The following is a 19499-nucleotide window of genomic DNA, read 5'->3' as shown; positions in this document are numbered from 1 at the left end:
AAAAGAGTGATGACTTGTTATCACATATTTTACATCTCTAGACATCCATACCTTGCAAAACAAATCATGTTAGAACCAGTGGTGGCTAACGGGAGGGAAAAACGGCGGTGCAGCAGGTGGTGGGGGAGGAAAACACAAAAATATATATTTTGTAAACGTACCTTTCTTGCTGCGACGATCCTCGGTCCTCGACTGCGATGCAGGCACATGCTCCCTGCCTGCCCTGCGTCCAATCGTAATGCTGTTTTCATGATGCTGGTCGCATGAAAGCAGTGTTAGAATTGGATGGAGCACCAAGCCACGGCTCTCCGAGGCAGAGTGAAAGTCTCTGACTGCTGTCTCCAACCCAGCAACGCTGGCACTGGTTTGGAGAGAACCCAGTGTGCATGTGTGTTTGGCCAGCCCAAGACCGCTGGCCAGACATATATGCGCACTGAGGGGGAGTGCTGTGCACTCCCCCTCTGTGCTCGTCACAGCCTGTGGCCCTACCCCTTTTACCAGAAAGCCATAATAAACAGTTTATTATAGTTTTCTTATAAATGTTTTGCAGCTGCCTCTCCTCTGCCATAGCGGAGGAGCCGCCCCTGGTAAGAAACCATCCCCTGAGGGGTACCAATAGCCTAAATTTGGGGTCCTGGCTCATGGCCTATATGGAGAAGTACTTATTATTAAAATATAAGCACCTTTCCATAAACCACACATTGCCTTTCTTTTAAGAAAAGTGGTTTAAGATAGAGTTTTCTATGTGCCAAGTAAAACCCACAAAAAAGTGTGATGTGCTTAGTAGACTGCTCTGATTTGGTATCACAAGGGCATTTCTGAGTGAGGGTGCCCCACCCATCCTTCCTAGGGAATGAAACCATGTGATGGAAGAGGAGAAGGCAAAAGCAAGTCAGGAGATATCGGTGATGGGTATTATTTGTTAATTTAAGATACAATTTACATCTGGACTGCTCATTCAGTACATTGTATCTTCCTACTGACATCTTGTGAAAATGTGTCTGGGCCCTGTTCTTGTGAAAGGCTTTGAATATATAATCCCATAAATCCTTTTTAGAATACCCAGTGGTAATCTTCGGGTGTACACAAGGATCCATCTCTGTCTGTCCTCAACCCCTCAATTTATGCTTGACGTGCCGTAATCAAGTAATTTTGGTTGCATGATCAAGTCTGATGCACTCCATGATGATTGATCTAGTAAAGTGTGTCTCTTCCTTGGGCCATACCGAATCCCGTAATAAAAAGGGATGAATTCCAGGATATCTATAAGGAAATCCACTCCCAGTTCCCAGTGAATGATGGAGTCTTGAATCTCCTAAGGAACTTGTTCTCTTACTGGTTTCATTGTCTCCCACCCTCCAAATGCCTGCTCCATTTGTAGTTGCAGAGATAGTTTTAGCACTAAACAAAGATAGCATTTCTTTGATTGGTTTGGAGCATACCTTAGAGGCAATTCTAAATATACCTTCATTATTCCTGATCATGGGGGTTATTCTAACTTTGGAGGAGGTGTTAATCCGTCCCAAAAGTGACGGATTTACCACCAGCCGTATTACGAGTCCATTATATCCTATGGAACTCGTAATACGGCTGGTGGTATATCCGTCACTTTACCGTCACTTTTGGGACGGATTAACACTCCTCCAAAGTTAGAATAACCCCCCATGTTAGATATGCAAGACTCCTTATGTTGTTTCCAGTCTCAGTTTGTGGAAAGCTGTCTCCCTAAGTAACTGAAAGTTTTAGTGGTTTGCATCTTACTTCCCTTGATATAGAAAATATGGGGCCTGCCCCTTCTTAGACCATAGCTCATGGCAAAGGTTTTTGCTATGTTGATTTTCAAATCCCTCTCTTCCATAGAGTCAGTAAGGCAATTAATTAAGTGTTGCAGGCTTCTTGGGGTTAGGATCAAAATCGCTGCATCGTCAGCATAAAGAAGAATGGGAATTTGCCATCTCCCAAGTCTTGGGGGTACCTGGACCCACTGCACACCAATTATATATAGGGAGAAGAAGAAGGGAGCTAATATGCACCCCTGCCGAACCCCTCTCCCTATATCAAAAGGTGGGGTCAGCTCTACCTTTGTCCCATATCCACTTTGGCTCTACGGTTGGCCTGTATAGGCCAGGAGCGAGATTATCTCCATTGGGGCCCCCAATTTGTCCATACAGGCCCAAAGTTTGGTGTGATTGACCAGGTCATAGGTGCAGTTTAGGTCGATGAAGCATATGTGCAGTGAGCCTTTTCTTGGCATCATGTATTTCCTCATCAGAATGTTCAGGTTGAGCACCTCCTCCGTCGTCCCAAGTCCTTTCCTAAATCCATACTGGGCATTTATTAAGACAGCACTCTACTCTTCCTAAGTTTCCATTATCTCTAACAGGACCCTCTCCAAAAGCTTGCTGAAGGAGACGAGTAGAGAGTTTGGGCGATAACATTTTGTGTCATTCCTTGATCCCTTCTTAAATATAGGAATGATGAGTGAAAGCGACCACGATGGGGGGACATGTCCTGCACTAGCAGAACTTAGGACCCTTGCCATCAATGGTGCCCACAGATCCTGTTCTATTTTATACATATAAATATAAAATTCCAAGTAGCTAGAAATAATATTGGGTATCATCCTGATGAACAAGTTACTTACCTTCGGTAACGCCTTACCTAGTGGAGATAGGGTCTAGCCGCAGATTCCTTACCTTGGAATTCTTCCCCAGGTACCAGACTGAATCTGGAAATGTTTATCAGCAGCACCTCTGCGTGTCGGTAGACGGAGTTGTGCGACTCTGTAGTGATGTCGTCCACTGGATGTGATGGTGACGGAGTCTATATAATCCCCTCCCCGACACGCTGACGTCAGTTTCTTCCATGACTGTTTTCTGCACCAAAACGTGAAACCACTTATAGAAACTGCCATTGGAAACAGTGTGCCAAAAAAGAGAAGTATCTGTGTTAGCCATTTATAAACTCCCAATGAAGGGATTTTAATGCCAGGAAAGGGATCTTTGAGATGAAAAGAGAAATCATTTAGCAGAGCTTCCCCTGGACGGGGAGTCCTTAGAAAGCAGGTCGCATAACGGGAGGATCGGTGGGTCGGTAAGGAATCTGTGGCTGGATCCTGTCTCTACCAGATAAGGCATTACCGAAGGTAATTTATTCATCTGATAGAGACATCTAGCTGTAGATTCCTTAACTTAGAAATAGATACCAAAACAATACCATCCCCGGAGGAGGGTCTGCGGACAAATTTCAGACACAGAAGTCCTGCAGGGTCGAATGGGTAAAATTCCCATCACAATGGACCTGACTGTTGAGACAGGAATGTAAGTAAACTTGAGCAGGGAAACCCACGTTCCTGCCAGGTATACCACGGGGACCTGAATGCACATTCTAATGAAGTGATTGCGGATCCAATAAAGAATGAGCACGCAAGCCCTCAGACAGGTGCTTCTTGGCCAATGCGTAGCAGATTTTAATGCAAGGAACTAATCGCTGATAACAAAAGCTTAAAAGAAGACAGCAGACGAGAAACCTGGCTGAAGTATGGAACAAAAAGTATAACACAAGTGGGCGTCCACAAACTGACAACAACGTAGACAAAGATGAAGAGGCAAGAACACTGTAACAGGTGCCACCAGAAAATGTAATAGCTCAGACTGCATAAAAAAGGGAGGCGAAACATGACCTAACACGAAGTATAGGACTCCACACAGGAATGGGTTAATCTGTAATTCATACAAATAGACATATTTATGAATATTTTCCACCCCAGCTATCCCTAAAGCACTGCAGCATGGAATTGGCATGACTGCCAAAGAGGTGGGCGCCATGGAAGGGCATGTCTACCAAAGTGGATCGGACAGCCTCCAAAAAGTCAGCTTGGCGTAGCCAAGCATAACGGTGCAGCGCTACAGAGTGAGCCATGGCTTGGCCAACTGAGTCCGTGGTATCCATACCACACAAACCTAGCTGCCTCTCGCCCATCCTGGAGTGTTTGGGCAAGTTTACTCTGAGTCTTTTCAGGAAGCGAAGGTAGCAGACATGCCACCAAATCCCACAATGCATGGGAAATGTGGCACAGAATACAAGAAGTATTTATCAACCACAAGTTTCCAGCCATCTGGACTCACTTTCTGGAGGAACATTTGGGAGGACGCAGAGGTCAGAAGAGGCTGTAGCAAACTGCGCACACAAAACTTCCCGGAGTTGGGTGCCGGAAAAGACAAGCTGGATCCCCGGGGGTGGACTGGTGTCTATGTGCTATGGTTCGGTCCACAGGGGCCCCCATCGCAGGCTTAGCCCAGGCCCCTAATAAAAGATCATATAGTGCCTCACTATATCGAAGCACCGGCTCTATTCATGTTTGGCCCTGGTGAAGCACTGTTACCAAGGGGTCACTGGTCACCTATATAAAGGGGAGCCACGATTCTAGGACCAGAGCTGTCCTCATCAACACTTTGGCGAAGGCAGAGCTCACCTCCATTGAAAGGCTGGGAGGGGAAAGGAGGTCCAAAGCCAGCGACAATTCAAGGTCACTAGCCTCAACCTATTCCATCATTTAACTACCTTTCAGAGGAGGCTGGACAGTCTTGTCTACAAGGTTGCTAAACCCCAGCTCCTCTTCTTCACTTCCAAAAGTCTGATCCTCGACAGAAAACAGCTAGGGTCTGATGAGAAGGAGGAGGAAAGGTATCTGAGCCGGCTGCCATCATTGGTGCCGCACCCCACACCATCTAGCATCGGATCGGCATTTTCTCAGCGTCGATAGGGTAACTGGTTCCGCGTCGACTGCCTCCGCAGATGTCATCAGATAGAACTTCAGCATCACAGGTGGGAACCCCGAAGGGCTGCGTGAGGGCCTATCTGATGCTGAGGGTGAACCCGCCGGTGAGGAGTCAGGTAGGACGCCCTCACCTCCTTGGGGCTAGAAAGCGTGCAAGAGGGAGGTTGGGGCCCAAAGATGCCATGAACGGAATTGCAAAGTTGCTATGTAGTCGCATGACACCCTCTTCCGACGCTCAGAGGTACTGCTGGAAAAAGATTCTGGGTCCAGTATGGCACCTGGGGAAGAACTCTAAGATAAGGAATCTGCAGCTAGATGTTTTTATCAGATACCAGTGCACACCACAGCTGTGAAAAACAAAGTATTCAAATCTATTTGCACCAGTAAATCATTTGAAATTAATGTATCATTGCAGTTTTGCGCTATTCTTCAACAACTCTGACACCTGCTTCAGTGGCTTTTGTGTTCCTCTCAGAAAATCACTGTCAATACCACCTTCCACCCACTTTTAAAATTTGTTTATTTTTCATCTCCTCATGGTACTCCTTTTCCCACATTTTTATTGGTACCCCCTCCTATCTATCATTTTTCCTCTGATACCCTTTTTTTTATTCGCACCTACTTGCCCCTTTTACCCTTTTATGACCGTTAATAATAAAGCTATGTTGCTTTTCGGATTTTGCTAGGAGTCCACACTTTTTTTTTAAAAGACAGTCTTTTTTTCTTTGTAAGTAATTCAATATTATATTTTAAACTCTTTGTATTTGTTCTTATTGTGTTCGACCAGTACGTATTTCTATTCATTTGTTTTTCTACTACACCTTTTTTCAATTATTTCAGCATTTGGATATGGTTCTCAGATATGAGTTTCCCTTGTTTTATTTTTGCATGAACTTAATACTTTGTAACAGTGCCACTACATATTGACAATTTCACATTCGCTTTTAGCCGGCTTAATTGATCCCACTGATTCTTCACTAAATTCATTGCCAGTCACAGATCATCTGCCGACATTTGAACCAATAATTAATTGGTCCATTTGGATATTTGTTCTTTCAGAAAACCTTTCTATGGCAGGGGGAGTGAAACTGCTCTTTTACAACGCTGTCTTCCCTGGTATATCAAGATCATTCTTGTATAATCTATTCACTTAACCCAGTAGACTTGGGCTGACTCACAGTTTACTGATCAGTCACTGATCTTCCCAATTGGAAATTTATGACTGGAGCTAATTTATGAGAGGAGGGCACCGCAGTTCTATCATTCAAGGCTTGAACTTACTCACCTGCCTTTTCAAGTTCACCTGAGAACAATATAATTCCATACCAGGACCGGAGGCGAGGATTTAGCTGTCCATTTCTTTATTTTCATCCTCCAGCACTTCAAACGACATCGTCAAATTACCTTTCCCATAGCACATTGAGAAATGAAATAAACAAACTTGTCCAATAATCAGTCTCTCTTCCCCTTATAATGTACGTCCTCTTAAGGCACTTCCTCTTTCTTTCATGCTCTGGCACGATCAGATATTTGTCAGTTCGTTCTACATTTTTACAGTGTTTTTGCTAGTGTGTATTGCCTTTATTGTAATCGTAAATAATCAACTGTAGTGTGCATTAATTGTAGTGGATATTGCTGCAGGAACACATATCAGCACTCCTTTCATGGCGCACAAACTCCTCGGGGACTTCAGAGTGCAGTTGCAGTTCATGCCCACGAGAGGGAGCTGTTTCAACATGGACATCGTTGCTCTGCGGGCAGCAGGTTTGAACTTGCGGTGTACGTTCTGCTTGCGCCTGCCTCGTGGAGTCTATTCCTGCCTCGAATTGCCTGGGACCCGGGACGTGTAGAAGCCAGTACACCCTGTGGGGTCTGTAATCTGAAAAGCAGCTCGATGACGGTCTGAGAAACGGGTCTGTATTAAAGTGCTGTACTTCCATGTGTGCTTTGTGCTTCTGTGGGCCACTTAGGGGCTCTTCCCAGGCGCTTTCTTGCTACCCTGTTGCAACCCTATTTAAGCTTTAGAGTGATTGGCATTAGGGTACTCCCTAGCTGCAGGTTTTTTAACACGCCCATGTCGACTGGCTCCCCTAGTACCACATTGACAGCCCTGAAAGGTACTATTACATTTTGGCTTGGCCCAGTATTACATTGACAGCCCTACAAGGTGCTCATTACGAAATTCGTTATCAGAGGTCTTTAAAATGGAGGGAGACTATACTGAAGAGGAGTACCTCTCCATCCTCCCTATTGAAAGTGAATTTTGTGAGGCAGTGGATGCCCGCATTGGCTGTGGCCACAGCGATTGCATCACTGGAGAGGCGCATTCTGCAGCTAGCTTATTCCTGTCCTATTCCTCTTAATGCTAATAAGGGTGACTTTCTCCCTGGTGAGGCCCTACTGTCGTCTTCTCAGGCCATGCAACACTTGTTGAAGTGCAAAGCGGACTCAGGAATAGATCTAAGTGTGTTCGACCACCTTAAGAGCGCCTTCCTTGCCAGGCATTCTGGCCTTGAAGGGCTGGTGGCGCCACAGCTTGACCCAGCACAAGATGATGACAATGGGGGATGACTCTAATGATTACTCTAATGATGATGCAGACCTGTCTAGACAATGGCGTCCTTCCCCCGAAGCAGACTCAGCACCCCCGCAAAATGACCCAGAGGACCCCTCTAACATGTTGGACCAGGATGACCTTGTTCATTCCCGCCTAGCCGAATGTTCTACGTCTGCCAGGGTCACAAAATATGCTGTGGATTTACTCCAGAAACCCCTCGAGAAGGAGGTGCGTGCACGACTCCGGGCAGAATGTCCACACCTGTCATTGACGAGCAAAGTTGCCCTCACGCTGGAGATCAAGAGCAGGATGGCAACTTTTCTGGCAAAATATATATGAGTCCCCAAGACGGGCATCGAGCAGCCCTGGCGGTCCTACTAGGACAAACTCCTGGATGTCTCTGGGCCCCTGACAAAAATTTTGAATCTCAAGGAAACAAAAGCATCGGGCAACCCTGTCCCTCCAGATTGCCTCCTAGGATGGGCACAGCAGGCTGTCATATTCCTTGGAAACGCAATTTTTTTGCGCTTTCCACAGAGATGCAACGCTCTCTGCTAATTAAAGTGGATCTCAAGCGGGAGCTGTGGCCCAAGAGGGCTGTTCAGCAAACCACTCATAAAGGAGCTGGGAAAATGTGTTTCCATGTTTACATCCCTGGACAAGGAGCAAGCCTCAATGAAAAAAAAATTCACAGCAAATTTTTGTCGGGGTCGGTAATGGCAGGAAGCGCACGACTGGCCAATTCTATACCCAGGCCCCTACCCGAGGCTGAGGTTACCATAAGTCTCAATAAAAGGACCAGTCCCGATCGGGGGAATTCTTCCCCTCCAAGAGAGGCAGCTGAGGTCATGACACCTGAGGCTCAGTAAGAGGCCAGTTCCATGGATCGCAGTCAGGCGAGCGTTTGCATTTCTTCCTGACTAAAAGTGGGGGGGGGGGGGGAGGGGCCAGCTGGGAAAGTTCCTTCTCAATTTGCGAAGGATAACCTGAGAAATGTGGGTCCTTCAGACAGTACAGGGTTTCCATATCGAGTTTTATGGCTCTGTGGTGTAGCAAGCCTGGCCGCGCCCACTGTTTTTTTTGGGGCTCAAAAGGCGTTGGTAGATTGGGAGGTGACAGACTTGCTGCGCAAACGTGCTATCGCCCCATCTACGCTTCACCCAAAGGATTTTCTCCGCAACATCTTCCTATTGGAGAAATGAGATGGGGCAATGGCCTTTGATCAATCTCAAAGAATTCAATGGGTGGCTGGTTTACCGCAATTTCAAAATGGAAGGTACCCCCACTTGCTGTGTGATCTGCTGCAACCACAGGACTGGATGGTCACCTCGATAACAAGGAAGCATACTTCACGGTCCCCATGTTTGGGCCCCACCACAGACCTTTACACTTTCAATGGGGCAGACAGGCTTACAAATTCACTACCCTGCCTTTTGGGCTCTTGTTGGCCCCTTGGTGTTTCACCAAAGTGCTCAAGCCGGCCACAGAGTTTTTTTGGGCTCATAGCTTCAACCTAATCATCTACCTGGGTGACCTGCTTCTTCTGAATCAGTGTCCCAACAGACTGTGCGAACAGTTACAGGTGACGACTCACCTTCTGGAAGGGTTGGGGTTCATCATCAACAGGGAGAAATGCCCCCTGACCCCAGCTAAACAAATAACCTTTCTGAGATTTGTCATAGACTCTTCGGAAAAGACATTGAGCCTCATATCTCGGAAGACAGGGAAGATCTGCCAGGAGTTGTGACGCATTCTCTCCAAATCACCTGAGTGGTAGGCCTGCTTTCCTTCTCCATTCAAGCAATATTTCCGGGCCCATTGCACTACAGGGCCTTGCAGAGGCTTTGGACATTTCACCTCTCCAAGGGTCTGGAAATCCGGTTGTGAAGCAAGATGTGGTGATCAAAGGAGGACAGTGGTCTCTAGAGGAACAACAACTCCATATAAATTACCCAGAAGTAATGGAGAGCTCATTTGCGGTCCAGTGCTGGACCAAGGACACGATGAATTGTTGCATCCTTCTGAAGATCGACAATGTGTCCACAGTCAGATACATCAGTCACCTGGGGAGGTCCCAGGGCGAGAATTCTAGTGGATCTGGCCAAAAACTTTTGGAGCTTCTGCTTCTCCCACAATATTTTGGTCACAGCGGAATATCTCCCGGGAGCAGCCAACAAAATGGCGGATTGGTGGTTCAGGGAATAGTCAGACTCGAGTCTGTGGCAATTGGATCCACAGATGTTCAAGCAGCCCAACGATCACTGGGGTCCGTTCTCAGTGGATCTTTTTGTGTTCCATCTAGGCCAACAGGCGGACTGGTATTTCAGTTGGAAACTGGATCCTCAGGTGACTGCAGCGGATGTCTTCTTACAGGATTGGTAGGCCGAACGAGGGTATGAATTTCCCCCGTTTGCAATGAAAATGCGATTATCAACCCAAATAAGGAGGCAACGAGACAGAGTAGTCCTCAGCACTCCTTATTGGAGTTTTCAAATGCGGTTTCCAGTTTATCTAGAACTTTCTTGGGATTCTCCAATCCTTTAAACCCCATGCTCCGGATCTCCTTTTGGATACTACAGAGAATCCTCACCCGTTGGTTCTACAAGGTCAGTTACCCCTCATGGCGTGGCGGATTAGATGGAGAGTCACAGGACTTTCAGCAGAAGCTAAGAGGACGTTGGCCATGAGATGGGCGGAGAGTACCATCAGCAAGGTCTAGATGGGTTTGTTGGTGTGTACAGACAGGTAATGATCCCATGGTGTCCAACATTGTCTCGATCTTGAACTTTCTGGCCTCTCTGGCCTCACAAAGTATGGCCTACAGGACTGTAAATACCTTCCGGTCTGCTATCTCAGCGGGTCAATTTCCGATTCAAGGTTACCACGTAGATGAACATCCTTTGGTATGCAAACTCATGAGGGGGATTCAACTAACCTTACCTCCAGAACCAAAGCAACTCCTCATTATGGAATGTGAAGTAGGTCCTTTCAAATCTTGGGAAAGAAACAAATTCCTATCCTGGAAGGAACTTTCTGCAAAATTAGCTATGTTGCTTTGTTTGGACTGCAACAGGGTCTCAGATGTCAAGGCTCTTGATATCTCAGGCAGGGTTTTCCCTCTAAAAGGTATAACCTTCCATATTTTATCTAGGACAAAGTCTAATTCCAGACTAATTTCTTATCCAGCATTAGATAAATCTCTTAATTTATGTGTGGTACGGTGTTTGAAAGCGTATGAGAACATGACGGATGAATTCCATCCCCCAGGGGGGTGACAACTCCTAATTTTTTTCAAGAAACGTTTCAAAGCTGTTTCATCTCTTACAACTGCCCAGTGGGTTCACTGGGTCATGCAGGAAGTGGACATTAATGTGTCCCGTTTTGATGTCCACTCTGTTCGAAGGGCCAGGGCTTCGAATGCTTTTAAGCTGAGTGCAAAACTGGAAGACATACTTTATGCGGCCGACTAGTTGTCAGGCTCTATGTTCAAGCGGTTTTATTTAAAGCCCATTCTGGATATAGCGTCCTTGGTAGTGGATAAGCTTGGAACAAGTATAATCCTCGCCTGCGGTCCTGACATGAATGAAATATTTCCAAGCATTTGTGAAGGAAAATTTCAATTCTATTAAGGACATGCAGGCGAGGATTATTCCCTTCCAAGGTTTTGGAGGATTTCTTTCTTGTTCCTCCCCTAGATTGGTTGTAATAACAGGAGACATTATACTTTTTGCACACCACCGAGGTAAGGAATAAGTAAAAGTCTTGAGGTTTTATTTAGTGATTTCTGTTGTTAGGGCACCAGGACGACATGTAGACATTGGAGGTTTAGGGAATTTATTTACTAGCTAATGTTGAAGGTTTTAGTGACTGTATGTCATGGGCGCTCAAGAACAGAGATTTTGTTTCCTGTGTGATGGAGGTTCATGAGTGGCATTTCCTCAGTGCTGGGAAGGGCTGCTTTGTTTCTGGTAGGATCGGTGATCAATCACTAGCAGTAGAAGTCCCAGTCATTTATATGTTTGTCTATTGAACTCTATTTATTAAGATGTGGCATTCAAATAAAAGCACTTTGCAAGTTATCAAGGGTGATCATGTGGACAGAGTTACATGTCAGGGTGCACATCTCACACAATGGTGACAAATGATTTGGAAAAACTGGAATGCAGACCTAGAAAAGGTAGACTACGGAATCCAGACACAAAAGAAAGGGGCCTCTTTATGGTAAAATATATAGAAAATATTAGTTTATTAATTTTATGTTTAGTAAAATTAAATGTTATTGTAAATTAAGTGAAATGTGTTTTACATAATTAATTGGATTATATTTAATTTGAAAAAATCTATGTTACAATTGTTATTTTAATTTGATATGTGTTACAATTTATTAAAAGTTATACAGAAATAACTACAAAAAATGTAGTTTGTGAATTGGCCCTATAGATTACAATGTACTACATGTGTTCACATATAATACACATTTACGTTTTTTGGGTCGGCAAACAGGCTTTGGGTGGTAAAGACAAGTGTTGGAGGATACAATGAGCTTTGGAACAATCAAAAAGCAGAACTTTAAAGTTCTAAAAAATGGTGCTCAGAGTCTACTTGAGCTCTAAAAAGGAGTGGTACCTCCCATTTCGATGGCAAGCCCATTTCAGAGCAGGCGTCCCAGAAACTGGACGGGTGTGAAATATAGTGAGGCATGGGGGGGAGGGAGGGGGTTAGTTCTGTCAGCAGGCAGATGTTAGCAGAACATTGCGTTTGCCGCAAGATTGAGACAGATGGATATGTAAGAAATTGGGTTACTGGTTGGGGGAGGGGTAAAACCCTACTCAAGTAGCAGCCACAACTCTTGTCAGGGTGAGGCACATGCAAATCCCAAAATAACCTGTGCTCAACCCTCTGGTAGCTTGGCACAGTACGGTCAGGCTTAACTTAGAGACAATGTGTAAAGTATTTATGAAGCACTTCAAACAGTAATAAAGTGAAAACATAACACATGAAATCTCAAACCAATTTGGAAAAATAGAGTCATTTTTAAAACATAAGTTAAAACAAAAACAACAGAAATCCAAACAGTACAACTAGAGATATCCAATTTTAAAGATTTTAGTCACTACAGAGCCAAAAAGCACAAGATGCCAACTAAGGATATCTGATCACACCAGACCGAGACAAAGCCCAGTTCTGGCTGACCACGGTGGAGAGCAGGCCAGCAACAGGGTTCACTTAGGCCTGCTGAACACAGTACCTTTATCCTGGCTGCAAAGGGTTGCGAAGTCCCGTGCTGAAGATGCGTTGCGCAGCTAAGGCGATGTGAGGTCCAAGATGTGTCACGTAGCATTGGTGCTGAGGAGCTGCAGAGCTGTGATGCAAGGACCTGCGTCATTATCGAGGAGGCCATTGATTAGGGGACTTGCAATGCGAAGTCCTGCATCAAGGATGCATCTCACACCTGCTGGTTCTGAAGAAGCTGCAGGACTTGTGATGCAAAGTCTTGCGCAATCGTTGAAGCTGCCATTGACGAGAGGCTTACGATGCCAAGGCCTGCGAGTGGAGATGAGTTGCGCAGTAGCTGTCACAATGAGGCTGCGAGGCCGAAGCAAAAACCTTGTGCAGTGAAAGTTCAAGCAGAAGAGGTGATTCGTCGGGTCTGGTCAGCGTTACACTGTGCAGCAGAGGACATGGGTTGGCTCGACTGGGTCCAGAGATGGGCTGGCAGAGCACCTTCAGGCCCACTTCGAAGGGTCCAGGACTGGGATGGCACCACTTGGCCGGTAGGACTAACAGATGGCAGAGTCCAGGTGCTGGGTTCAAGTTTGTTGGATGCCTGTAATATCCCTGAGACTTCTGATCAGGAGGCCAGTAAGCTAGCCCTTGAGTCACTCTAGGGTCCTAGGTTCAGAGTTGAAAGTTCAGTCCTCCTCACCCAGGAAAGAGGGCAGCAGGTCAACACAGTAGGGCAGCAGTCATTCACAGCAGCAGTCCAGCAGAGTGGCAATCCTTTCAGCAGTGCAGCAGTCCTTTTTCCTGGCGGGTTTTACAGGCCCAGAACTTACCTGAAGAGTTGGTGTCTGAGGTGTAATATTTATACCTCGTGCTCACTTTGAAGTGGATTAATTTCCCCAGAGTTGCCTGGAATTTCCTGCCTTCTGCCCTGACCCCAGATGATGATCTGGGGTCCCAATAGACTACTGTTGAACCCTCTGTGACAGTGACCAAGCTGAGAGTGCCCAAGCAGGGCCTTTGTGACGTGCAAGTGTGGTAGGTGACAGCTACCCCCCCCCCATATACCCAGAGTGGCCCATTCTGCCAATAACTAGCTATCCTTTGTCTCACTGTCTGGGAGAATACACAAAGACCAACTGCCAACTACACCTAGTCATATGACCTAGGATACAGGCAGCAGACACCAAATGTCTGGGACAAGAAAACTCATTTTTTCTAAAAGTGGCATTTTCAGAATTGTGATTGAAAATCCAACTTCACCACAAAAGAGGTCTTTTAATTACATTTCTTTAGATGTCAAAACTCGACCTATCTACCTGCTCCCAATTGGAAGTTACAGCTTATTAAATATACTGAGGTAACTCTAAGGTTATCCTATGGGAGAGGTAGGCTTTGCAGTGGTGAACAGCTAATTTAGGAGCTTTTCACTACCAGGACATGTAAAACTTAAAAGTATATGTCCAACGTTTTAGATACATTGCAGTCTGCTCTCCGGGCTGTGTAGGGCCTAGCTTGGGGTGACTAACATAGGTATAAAAAAGGAAGGTTTGAGCCTGGAAAAAGGTTTATTTTGCCAGGTCAACACAGCAGTTTAAAACTGCTCACACAGACTGCAAAGGCAGGCATGAGACATGTTTAAAGGGTTACTTGAGTGGGTGGCGCAATCAGTGCTGCTAGCCCACTAGTAGTATTTAATTTACAGGCCCTGGGGTACATGTAGTACTACTTAACTAGGGCTTACAACTAAATTAAATGTGCCAATTGGGTATAAGCCAATTTTACCATGTTTAGAGGATAGAGCACATGCACTTTAGCACTGGTTAGCAGTGGTAAACTACACAGAGGTGCAAGGTAACAAAACATGAGATCTGCAAAGATAGAAAGGAGAAGGCAAAAGGTTTGGGAGAAGACCACCCTAAGGCTGACAGATCTAGTAAATATTTATGAATAGATGTCTGTGAATACAAGAATTAATCCTTCGCAAAGTGATTGGTATTTGGTGACAGGCCATTCTGATTGGTTTTGACAGGATTTGAAATGGGATTGAGCATTAAGGTGGTGATGCTCTTAAGTAGACTTATAACATTTTGATCAATTGAGTACAAGAAAATGGAAGGCCAGCCAGTGACTCCTAGTTGAGAGACAACTGGAGATTCTAGAATTGAGGGTGTGCATGAATAAGGGAAAGGAAAATAAAATATGTGCATCTTTAGTGTATAAGTGATAATAACAGTCAAAAGAAGAACTAGAGCAAGTGTGGTCCTGAAAGGAGAAAAAGAGGACTCCGTGTTCGGGGGGTGGCAACTACTAGGTCGATGATCAGCTGTGAAAGTGTGGAGCTCCAGGAGATGAGGAAATGTTGGAGACGTAAGAGGAATATCTTTCCAGTATGTTGCAAGTGATGCTTAAGGTAGCTACCTTCGTTTACTGGCACAGTAGGATGTCTGACACTGTGAAGGGTGTGGGAAGGTTATGGAGGATCACCATGAAATATAATTACCTTTGCGTTTGATGTGGATTCCAAATAGCAGAGTCGGTTCCCAAAGCCCTCTGCTCCCATACACATCTTCAGATGCTCCTTCTGGATGGTGGCGCTGCATTGTAGCACAACTTCATCTTCCTGTTGAGAAAAGGGAGACAGAGTATTAGACATCATGACAGAAGGCAATGAGGGAAGATCAGACAGTAAGAGTGGGAGAAACAAAGATGAGGTTGTGCATGGCAAACAATTAGCCATTAGTATAGCATTGCAACATCCCTGTAGTCCTTAGTGGGAATTTGAAAGCATTTCCATTGCAGACCGAAGTCTAATTCGATTTTGTTGAGTGTGCGGTCAGTAAGATATATACGTTTTGAAGACTTATTGGGTTTATACTGGATGAGAATGGAGAGCTGTCACAAACAGTTACATATTGGCTTCTCAGACATAGATGGATGTTGCCCTGCAAATGTGTATGTGTGGTAAGCAGTTCATGGTATTAAGTAGTATTAGTTCATAGTTCATATTGCTAGCAATTCACAGAAAAAGTAAATTGTGATATACTGAGGTGAAGAGAGAGAATGAGATATGCAGCTAGCATAATGCAGGTGGTGTGTGTGGTATGTATGCTTGTTCAGACTGGGAGAACCCACACAGTGTATACAGTAATTTATTGTGCTGAGCTTATGCAGAGACTAAGCATGACTGATACAATCATGTGAGTTCCAGTGATATGCTACTAGAATATGGGAGCCCTTGCTGAGAGGCAGATAGGTAGATGATCATTGTACTGAGTAAGCAACTGATGCCCTATAGATTCTTGTACCCAAGAGATGATCCTCCCAGGTTGCCTAGCTTGTCTTCACACTCCCCAGTAAGAGTCTCAGGGAAGACGGGAAGATGCTGCTGTCAGTACAGGAAACATGCAGCAGAAGAGGCATCTTCTCTATTAGTAATATATAGGCAATGTAGTAAGGCCAAGGACCAGTGGTGGATACTTCCCATTGGAACCTTGTGAGAGAAAGAGGTGCTTTGGCATCAGTTTACATCCCAACAGGGGGGGAAATCATTCTTAAAACAATCCATTGAGGAGATATAGGCAGTAGGCAATAATGGGAGGAGATCTGAACCTCATACTATATGGTAAGCTCGACCCATCGATAGGGAAGAACTGACGTTCTCTCTAACGTAGCAGACAAGTGGCTGAAAGAGGTGCGTTTACTGGATAGCTGGTGGGTTACATACCCTGGGGAAACAGACTTCTTGCATTATTCTGTCTTGCATAAGTCTTATTGCAAAAATAGACTTGTTCTTATTAGGCTAGGAACTCAAAAACAACATAATCAGGGTACAGCATAGAGACATATTCCTATCAAATCACATACCAGTTATAGGCATCTTAAGGTGGGACACAACCCGAAAAGGGGAGATTCCTTACAGGTGTTTGAACACCCAATTATTAAATAAAAATAAGACAAAGACGCTGGAGAAACTATTTGATTCCAGGTTAAGGTGTTTTTAATGCATAAGGATGCAGGTGAATGCTCACTCCCGGAAGTATAGGATAAGCTCAAAGCTATAATCAGGGGCACCTACTTAGTAGAGGGAGCTAGACTTAGCAAAATCTGAGACAACGTATTACTAAAACTAAATGAGAAAGTCTAAAAACTAGAAATCCTGCACAAGAAAACTATTTCTGAACAGATATGGGGACAGACTTCGAACATCAGAGGGGAATTAAGTCTCCTAGAAGTAAGTAAAGTAGATTACTCCCTGAACAAGAGTCAACAACATTTCAATACGGGGAAATAAAGCTGGGAGATTATTGGTCTCCCAGCTAAGAAAAGGCCACACTCAATCCCAGATCATGTCCATTAATAGAGAAGAAGGAAAGATAACCACAAGTGAACATGATAAAAGAGAGGCCTAGCTGAAAATTGGGAGAAAAAGCATAAGTAATCAGATGTTTACAAGGGGTCGGCTTATCTAACCTTACACCTGATCAGATAAAATCCCTCAACAGCAATCTGTTCAGTGAGGAAATCATTAAGAACTGCGGGGTCTCCAGGTCTGGATGGTGCCGTCCTGGACATTTTTATTCTGGAATTCTTAAAACCATTCTGGTCAGGACTGATTGGGATAATATCAAAGGTTTATAAAATTATTGCTGACTCGGGAAGAGCCCCTTCAACTATGTCAAAAACATGAATATTGGTTCTTCTAAAAAAGTGAAAACCTTCAAATGAGTGTGGCTCATACTGGCTGATATCTCTAGTAAACCTAGATACAAATATATATGCCACAGTTATTACAAATCTGTTACAAGAGATAACACCGGGCAGACCTACCTGACCTAGGCAGACTGATCACCAAAAGATGGGTGGGAGACAACACTAAGAGGGTGAGCCACCAGCTTACAAAAGTAAACAAAAAAAGAGGGGGGGCATCTGCTTTTATTGGATGCCAAAAAATAATCTGACTGAGTGGACTTGTCCTTCTTGAGATAATCCCTGAGATGTAAAGGGTTGGGAGGCTGTTTCATCTGCATAACACTGGTGGGTTACCATAACCAGTCTGCCAAAATTTGGACAGGAGTTGACACTGTTTTGCATTGAGTGGGGATGAGGGAGGGGTGCCCCCATCTCCCTTGCTCTTTGTATTCTACCTGGATCGGCTAGCAAAATAAATATGGAACAATGCCTCTATTCAGGTCGTGATATTGGGCAGAAACGAGTTGAAACTGTCCCTCTTTCAGACGGCATATTAGTGATGCTGTTTGACCCAAAACTTTCCCTATGCCCCACCCCGCTTTTTAAGGGACAACTACAGTGGTTCAGTAGGGTGGTGGAATTTCATCTGGAAACTAACGTATGCCAAAATAAGAAAGCATGGCTTGAAGATAAACACTGGTTTATTTGGAGTCAAAATATGACTGTATATACATACATGACGAAGTATAGTACCGGGGTTTCCGACCTACCTCCCTGTACAGCAACTGGGGCATTGTGTTTTCACCTAGCCCAGCTCCCAACAGGCACTTTTCCCAGTTATCCGACGGGGCCAGCCATCTAGCAGCATGTTGCAAGTGCGCTGCATAGTAGTAAGTAGTAGAAGTATATATCTGGGACTGCCAGACCCCTCTCTTCAATGTCCCTCTGCAAAATTGTTAGTACTACACAGCTACGTCTGCCCACCCAAATCAGAAAGATTAATATATTGTTTAATTTGTGGAAGAACCAGTCCTCCAGGGGAAACAAGGAGTTCTGAACCAAATATAGGCAACGGGGGAGAAAAAACATCTTAGCTACCGCCACCCTACCCATCACCGAAAGCGGAAGGCTGTTGCAGAATTTAACTGAGTTTTCTAGCTCCTGTAACACCATGTCTACATTTTGTTGCCTGTGCTGTTCCTCAGTGTGTGTTACCCTAATCCCCAGATATCAAAAACTTTATGGTTCCCATCGAAGCCCCACACTCAGTAGTTGCATTCTTGGTTTCTCCTCACTAGATCTCCTAAGGGAAATAGCAGCGACTTGTGTTTATTAAATTGGGTGCCTGAGACCTCGCCAAAGTCTTCAAAAGACTGCATCAGGATAGGCACCGACACATCGGGCATATGTAGATAGATCAGTGCATCATCTGCATATAGCGAGACAATATGGCTTGTGTCTCCTATTCTAATGCCCCATGGTGCCAATTCCACCCTTAGTAGCAATGCAAGTGGCACAATTTCTAAGGCAAACAACAGTGGTGACAGAGAACACCCTTGTCTAGTGCCGCACCCTAACAGCCAGGCATCTGAGGTCTCTCCCCCCACCTTGTAGAGAACGAAGGGTCCATATATAAGAGGCGTATCCATGAGCAGAAAACAGGGTCAAACCCCATACTCTGCAGCACTGCCATCAGGAAGGCCCGCTCTACCGCATCAAATGCCTTTTCAAGATCCAGTGAGACCAATGCATTCTCTCCAACCCTCTTTAACTTCTCATGAAGTACATGCATCAGCCTAAGGAGATTGTGTGTGATGCTGCGTGTCGGTATAAAACCACATTGGTCCTCATGCACCAATCCCTGAATCACCCCAGTCAATCTTGTTGCCAATATTTTACAGAGTATTTTAAGATCAGTGTTCAGCATGGTAAGAGGCCTATACGTGGCAGGGTCCAATAAGTCGCCCCCCTGTTTCATCAATAAGCACACCACCCCTTCTCTCATGGTCTGCAGGAGAACCCCTCTCTGCCCTGCCTCTCGATAGACCTCCAGCAATTATTCCCCCAATGTGGATGCAAAAGCTTTATAAAACTCTGCTGGGAAGCCATCGTTGCCCGGCACTTTGGAGGCTGTGAGCGTTTTTATGGCGTCGCCCACCTCTTCCATAGATATGTCCTCTGCAAGGCTTTGGGCATCTTCCCTTCTCAAACAAGGAGGTCTCGGCTGTGCCAGGAATTCCTCTAGCA

At 45.1% G+C, this 19499-nt stretch overlaps 1 protein-coding gene across 8 annotated transcripts in view; it reads right to left on the bottom strand.

The window, feature by feature from the left end:
• Positions 1–19499, bottom strand: part of RYR1 (ryanodine receptor 1) — a 1068376-nt gene that overhangs the window by 984649 nt on the left and 64228 nt on the right. For all 8 annotated transcript variants that reach the window (XM_069206982.1, XM_069206985.1, XM_069206986.1 and 5 more), the window contains exon 2: positions 15064–15183. In XM_069206982.1, the coding sequence (XP_069063083.1) occupies positions 15064–15183 (120 nt within the window). The remainder of the gene's footprint in view (positions 1–15063; positions 15184–19499) is intronic.

Source organism: Pleurodeles waltl, chromosome 9 (assembly GCF_031143425.1).
Source record: "Pleurodeles waltl isolate 20211129_DDA chromosome 9, aPleWal1.hap1.20221129, whole genome shotgun sequence".
NCBI classification, from domain to species: domain Eukaryota; kingdom Metazoa; phylum Chordata; class Amphibia; order Caudata; family Salamandridae; genus Pleurodeles; species Pleurodeles waltl.
This window is presented reverse-complemented; position numbering and strand designations above follow the sequence as displayed.